Raw genomic sequence first — 7,528 nt, 5'->3', positions numbered from 1 at the left:
AAAATCTAAATCCAAGCTTTTTCTAAAATCCAGTCATGTTCTAATAGTAGTAGTAGTTTAAATGTGCAAACGTTCTGATTTTATTTATCTGGCTTTAGATTTTTAAAAAGATGCTGTTATATTATTGCATGAATATTTAAATTTTGCATTTCGCAAGTAGTTTAAAATGGCTTTGGATTTTAAAAATGAACTGTAAAGGAATACTAATATTTTAAAGTTGAAAAAGTTATTACAATAATGAAAATGTGACATGTTTTTGGTGAGTGATGTAATAATATTCTCATAATGTAAATTTTTTTATTATATTATGAATTCAAGATGTTATTACATTTTGAGAAAATTATTACATTGTGAATATTTTATAATAATAATAATGATAATAATAATAATGTAATACTTGTAGTTGTTGTTAGTAGTCTTTTATTGGTCTGGTTAAACAAGCTCTCCATAAAACAAACAAAAACAAGCCCTACAATAGATTAAAATAGTATTATAAATACAATTCATATTTAATAAGATTAGATGATTTAATATAATTTTCAATACACTTTCAATTGGTTTGTGAAAGGTGTGCATGTTTTGGCTGCATATACACTGTTCTGACCAGCAGGGGACACCAGCGTGTGACGTTTCGAGCGATTCGAACCAGTGAATCATTTGGAAGCAATTGGTTCAATTGATTCAAAGTTTCGAAAAGCTTTGTTTCTCCCATGACTAGACGGTCACTGGGCGGAGTAAACACGAATATTTATGAGTTTCCTGTTCTGTGTTAAAGCGCCACTGAAAATAGTGCGTCCTCACAGCGGTTAGAACTTAGAAGTTAAACTTAGAATATAATTGTTCATCAATATACAAAGATTTTACACATTGTGTTGTGTTTTATGATTGATATAAGGATTTACAAGCCAATGATTTGCCAAATAAATGAGCCAACAACTAAACAATATTTGTATGCTTTTTACATTCAGTCTTTAAAATGTGTTTGGATAACCTCTTTCTGTATCTATGTTGGTTAAGTTGTGAATTCAGCAACCCTGTAGTACTTTCACAATTAATTTTAGTTTCGTTCTACAAACTTATCATAAGCAATAATTGTTTATATTAAGATTAATTAGCAAAAATAATTTGGGGTTTAAACAAACAGTCTACACATGGTCTTGGTATCCTAGACCATGGGTTTTCAAACTGGGGTCCGCAAAGAATTGACAGGGAAAATAGTTAGTAGATAGTAAAATAGATAGTGCTCTCTTTCTCTCTATCTGTCTTTCTCTCTCCTCTTTTCCTGTCTCCAGATGTTCTTTTGGTTCTCTTCTCCTCTGCTCTCTTGGGGCTGCCTCTATTTGTTTGTGTTGCCTCTCTCCTCCTTTCCCCCTATTTTCTCTTCTTCTAGTGATAAAAAAGGAAGCAAACAGCATTGGTCAACTTGACTGTATCTGATATCAAATTGAAAATAAAGCCGCTTGAGTTTTTTTTTTTATAATGATGATAATACTATGTTTCATGCAGGTTGTCCTCTCGCTCTCTCTCTCACACACACACACACGCACACAAACTGTATACCTTTTTTCCGCAACTCTCCAGGGGCTGCCTCTCTCCTCCTGTCCTCCTCAGGGGTTTAATAGATGCCTCCCTCGCCTCTTTTTCGTTTGTGTTTAACCGCTTCTCTCACTCATTCGGAACTGACGACTAGCCTACTCCCACAGTCCGCTATTCAGCGCTGGATTATTTGAAGACAGTGCGGGCTGTTACGTGCTTTCCACACCAATTTTATCATTCTATTTAGATTAAAAAAATATCAGCATGCTTTTATTGGTTGTGGTGTCATTATCTGAAGGCAGCGGCTATTTGCACTAAGATCAGGCATAACATTATGACCTTCCTAATATTGTGTTGGTCCCCCTTTTGCTGCCAAAAGAGCCTTGACCTGTCAAGATATGAACTCCACTAGACCCCTGAAGGTGTGCTGTGGTATCTGGCACCAAGATGTTAGCAGTGTTAACAATGATTAGGTAGGTGGTACGTGTCAATGTAACATCCACATGGATGGCAGGACCCAAGGTTTAAACGTTATATAAAACGTTATAGGTTTAAATATTACTGTAACTGCAAAGCTATTATACCCCTAACGGCATATGTAGATTACATCAAATCCATGCTTTAATAATCATTGCAGGTTTCATCAGTCCAGTGGCTGTAAAAGCGGACTGTGTTTACCTGTTCGGCTGATGAAGTTTAATGACCCAGACTGCCTCTCTAGTCCCATTTAGCCACTTTTTACCAACCACCTTTTTCATGACACAAAACAGCTTCAAAAAATCACGAGTGAGGTAATACTGATGTATTTTATGTCGTAGAATAAAACGTGAAAGTGTCTTGAGCTTGTGTCCACCACAGTCTTTTAACCAAAATCCCATAAAAAAAAAAAACATTTACTTCGGGACGATGGAACCGGAAGTGTTAAAATGCTAACTCGCTTCCGTGTTTTGGCCTACAAAGTGATGTTATACCTGCACCACTCTATTGGGACACTTCCAGTTAACAGGGTACACTACATTGCAGAAAGTTTTGGGACGCCTGCCTTTATATGCACATGAACTTTAATGACATCCCATTCTTAATCCGTAGGGTTTAATATGGAGTTGGCCCACCCTTTGCAACTATAACAGCTTCAACTCTTCTGGGAAGGCTTTCCACAAGGTTTAGGAGTGTGTTTATGGGAATTTTTGACCATTCTTCTAGAAGCACATTTGTGAGGTCAGACATTGATGTTAGACGAGAAGGCCTGGCTCGCAGTCTCCGCTCTAATTCATCCCAAAGGTGTTCTATCGGGTTGAGGTCAGGACTCTGTGCAGGCCAGTCAAGTTCCTCCTTACCAAACTCGCTCTTCCATGTCTTTATGGACCTTGCTTTGTGCTCTCGTGCACAGTCATGTTGGAACAGGAAGGGGGCATTCTCAAACTGTTCCCACAAAGTTGGGAGCATGAAATTATCCAAAAGCATTAAGAGTTCCTTTCACTGGAACGAAGGGGCAAAGCCCAACCCCCGAAAAACAACCATACACCATTATCCCCCCTCCACCAAACTTGGCACATTGCAGTTAGGCAAGTACCGTTCTCCTGGCAACCACGAAACCCACACCCGTCCATCGGATTGCCAGGCTTGGATGCAGCTCCTTGGCCATGGAAACCCATTCCATGAAGCTCTCTACTCACTGTTTTTGAGTTTGGAGGTCTGTAGCTATTGACTTGAAAGTTGGCGACTTCTGCGCTCTGTGCACCTCAGCATGTGCTGACCCCACTGTGATTTTACGTGGTCTACCACTTTGTGGCTGTTGTTCAATTGCTTCCACTTTGTTATAATACCACAAACAGTTGGCTGTGGATTATTAAGTAGTGAGGAAATTTCATTAATGGACTTATTGCACAGGTGGCAACCTATCACGGTACCACGCTTGAATTCACTGAGCTCCTGAGAGCGACCCATTCTTTCACAAATGTTTGTCACTTCCTGTGGCCATGGAAGTGATTGGAACAACTGAATTCAATGATTTGGAGGGTAGTCCCAATTCTTTTGCCAATATAGTATATCTCATTGTCTATTACACCAGTCATTGACAATAATATTCAAATATCAGGCCCCGTCCATACGTGAAAATTTTGTACCGTATCAGCATTTCGTCCACACGGATCCGGCGTTTTGGGAGCATGAATCCGCTATTTTTTGAAACTGGGTCCTAGAGTGGATAAATCTGAAAAAGACACCCTTGCGTTTTTGTGTGTACAGCCAATCCGTATATTTTGTGAAACGGTGATGTCATCACACCACATCCCGCGTGGGAAACACTTGAAAGGGAGCACTGGGCATGCACACATCAATATTGCGTCATTTAATTACTGTATTTGCATTATTGTAAGGGTAGGTTTAGGCGTTGATAAAACACATCTGAAGTAGCACATTTATTTATTGTTATTTTATTGTGAGATTTTTCCTCACTTCCTACCATTGCTGTACCCCTTCTAGCCACAACTCTTCTATTTTTTTAGTGTATTTGTGGCAGAATTACAGTGCCACATACTGATCTGGCATGTATACTAGTCGTTTTCATTGATCTCGTGTGTACGCAGATATTTCTTGAAACCAGGAAAAAAAAAAAAGATCGGATAGGAAAAGCTCTGGCTTCGTGTGGACGGGGCCTAAGAGAAGACTAATTTACCCCAACCCAGCATTCTTGTGCAGCTGATTAACCTTAACTCGATCCACCAAAGCAGCGAAATCTTGCAAGGCCATGGACATGGAAAACAAAAGAACACCTGTGACATTATAAAGTACTAGTGAGTGTCAACTGAGTATAAATGAATGTGAATAAATGGGTCTGTCTTTCACTCGGCGTCCATATTGACAATAGCCCCAGTTGGCCATTTCCATTCATACAGCTCCCATATCTACCAAATAAATCTAAAATAACATTTTACTTTCATCTCTTCTCAAAATACGCCACCTGCCAGGCTTTCTCTCAGGCACTGAGTTCTGGATACAATCACGCATCTTGTAAATGTCATGTGATAAATTACTTTGGAGGAAAACGAGTCAGGAAACGACAACGCTGATGGTCGCAGGAACATGCACCGTCATTTTACTGTCCTGAGCTGAAAGCAGACCAGAAAAAAATATAATAAAACTTCAACTTTCCATGCGTTTCTCTCAACACGAGATCAGCTTAAGAAGATCTGGCATTACACTTTGCTGTTGTATTTTTGGAAGATGTTTTACAATATGGCTGATAAGTATTCTGACAAAAGCAGCATGTCAGCAACAGCTGAGCAGGAAAATATGGATTTACTGAGAAAAAAGGCATACATTTTAAAAGTATAAGCAACATGATAGATGGTATATTTCAGAGGCAGATTACAAAAGATGAGATGAAAGTGTGTCAAGATTAGAACTCTAAAAACAAGTAGGCTATAAACAAATGTAAAAATTCACTTTCTTCTGTCATAAACCCTCTTTAAGTTTAAAGGTGCTCAAAATACGCGTCACAACAACCAACGCACAAACCTTCGTGCCTTCGATTGTTTTGGGATTTACTCGTAAGCAGCTTTCTCTTTCAGTGACCCACACTTCATTCATCTGAAAATAAATACAGTAGCCTACCAGTCAAAAGTTAGGACACACACCTACTCATTCTTTACTATCAATCTAAAATGTGTCAATTATATAGTGACCAAAAAAAGTTAAATCTTTTATGTTGTGCAGATTCCACGTGCGCTGCTTTTCCTTCACTATCCGTGTTCCAACTCACCCATCTCGTTTAATTTTTTTAACGTTTGAACAAAGATGTTTAGTTCGTAAAAGAGATTCATACATAGGCACACTTTATTGTTGTCTATAAAACTAATTTCAAGCAGTTAAGCAGAAGCCGTTCCATCAAAAGATCATGAGAAACATTTCCGTCGAGTGTGTCCAAATCTACAACACTGACATTCTCACTTAAAAAATCGGTTCTGTAAAAGTTTGTCATAAGCACAAGTAGCTAATATTGCAATGGTTTGGATCTGTGCACGAGATTATCCTTATAAATAATTATAATTATGAACCTACAATGGGAGTAGTAAAACTGGCACATAAAGTTGATAACATCTGCTTGATATTGTAGTAAGTTTAAAGCAAACACTGGTTCCATGTCAAAGTTGGCCTCTCCACACAGTCAAACATACAACAAACAGTTGGCATTACCGATGGAACAACATTTTTCTCTATACATCTCATACAAAAATAAAAAAATGTCATTGTTCCAATCTCTTTTTCTTTTTGACTCCATATTGCACAGAGGTAGTGGCTATTAAGGTAAAAGGGAGGTGACCTAAAAATTGAAACCAAAAACTGCGTCTTTTCTTTTTTTTTTTAGAAAATGTATCTTGTTCCTGTGATGTTTTGTTGTGACCAGAAGAATTGTAAAAGAACAAAATATAATACTGCAATCACATACAAAAGTAGTCCTTCATTTTTGTACATTTTATACAGTGTTAACACTTAATCATTGATTTTCTTCATGTTTTTTTTCTTCTTCTTCTTTTTCTTTTTCTCAAAAAGGCAAATGGTATTTTCCATGTATGGACCAGACTGATGACCGGTCTAAGCCAGCGGGTCCACCAGCGGCTCCTCGTCGCCCCGTGACAGCAGCTCCTTCTTCTCATCTGTGCTGGCCAGGGAATTGCGGCTGTTGTGCGCTCCCATGTACAGAGTAGCATACACGGGATTCGTGAAGTTGGTCGGCTACAAAAGACACAAGTTGGAAATATATGGGATTATACATATCTAGCTCAGTCATGAAACTCTAGAGGGCGCAGGCTCAGGTACTTTACAGTCACATTATTGCCACGTGGCAAAATCTGATTGGCATGTGCTCAGTAGTGTTGTCAAAAGCACAGACCGCGATACCAAGTTGGTACTGAAATTTAAAAAATGTGACACTTTGAGCGCTATTGAGCTGGAATCATAAACGCCTCTTACTGGCCATTGTGCTCATGCGCTCATCGGATGTGTCTGTGATTGGCTACAATGATCAACGCTCGGGAGCGTTTGAAAGTGTTTTGAAAGCTCGAAATGGTTGTTGGTGCCAGACGGGCTGGTCTGAATATTTCACAATCTGCTCAGTTACTGGGATTTTCACGCACAACCATTTCTAGGGTTTACAAAGAATGGTGTGAAAAGGGAAAAATATCCAGTATGCGGCAGTCCTGTGGGCGAAAATGCCTTGTTGATGCTAGAGGTCAGAGGAGAATGGGCCGACTGATTCAAGCTGATAGAAGAGCAACTTTGACTGAAATAACCACTCGTTACAACAGAGGTATGCAGCAAAGCATTTGTGAAGCCACAACACGCACAACCTTGAGGCGGATGGGCTACAACAGCAGAAGACCCCACCAGGTACCACTCATCTCCACTACAAATAGGAAAAAGAGGCTACAATTTGCACGAGCTCACCAAAATTGGACAGTTGAAGACTGGAAAAATGTTGCCTGGTCTGATGAGTCTCGATTTCTGTTGAGACATTCAGATGGTAGAGTCAGAATTTGGCGTAAACAGAATGAGAACATGGATCCATCATGCCTTGTTACCACTGTGCAGGCTGGTGGTGGTTCTGTAATGGTGTGGGGGATGTTTTCTTGGCATCGTTTAAATGCCACGGCCTACCTGAGCATTGTTTCTGACCATGTCTATCCCTTTATGACCACCATGTACCCATCCTCTGATGGCCACTTCCAGCAGGATAATGCACCATGTCACAAAGCTCGAATCATTTCAAATTGGTTTCTTGAACATGACAATGAGTTGACTGTATTAAAATGGCCCCCACAGTCACCAGATCTCAACCCAATAGAGCATCTTTGGGATGTGGTGGAACGGGAGCTTTGTGCCCTGGATGTGCATCCAACAAATCTCCATCAACTGCAAGATGCTATCCTATCAATATGGGCCAACATTTCTAAAGAATGCTTTCAGCACCTTGTTGAATCAATGCCACGTA

The 7,528-nt window shown here is 39.5% G+C and overlaps 1 protein-coding gene across 4 annotated transcripts in view; it reads right to left on the bottom strand.

The window, feature by feature from the left end:
* Positions 1-4,809: 4,809 nt before the first annotated feature.
* Positions 4,810-7,528, bottom strand: part of lrp1aa (low density lipoprotein receptor-related protein 1Aa) — a 307,973-nt gene continuing 305,254 nt past the window's right edge. For all 4 annotated transcript variants that reach the window (XM_079844459.1, XM_079844460.1, XM_079844461.1 and 1 more), the window contains exon 89: positions 4,810-6,273. In XM_079844459.1, the coding sequence (XP_079700585.1) occupies positions 6,133-6,273 (141 nt within the window). In that variant the 3' untranslated portion in view covers positions 4,810-6,132. The remainder of the gene's footprint in view (positions 6,274-7,528) is intronic.

Source organism: Gobio gobio, assembly GCF_949357685.1.
Source record: "Gobio gobio genome assembly, chromosome: 19".
NCBI classification, from domain to species: Eukaryota; Metazoa; Chordata; class Actinopteri; order Cypriniformes; family Gobionidae; genus Gobio; species Gobio gobio.
This window is presented reverse-complemented; position numbering and strand designations above follow the sequence as displayed.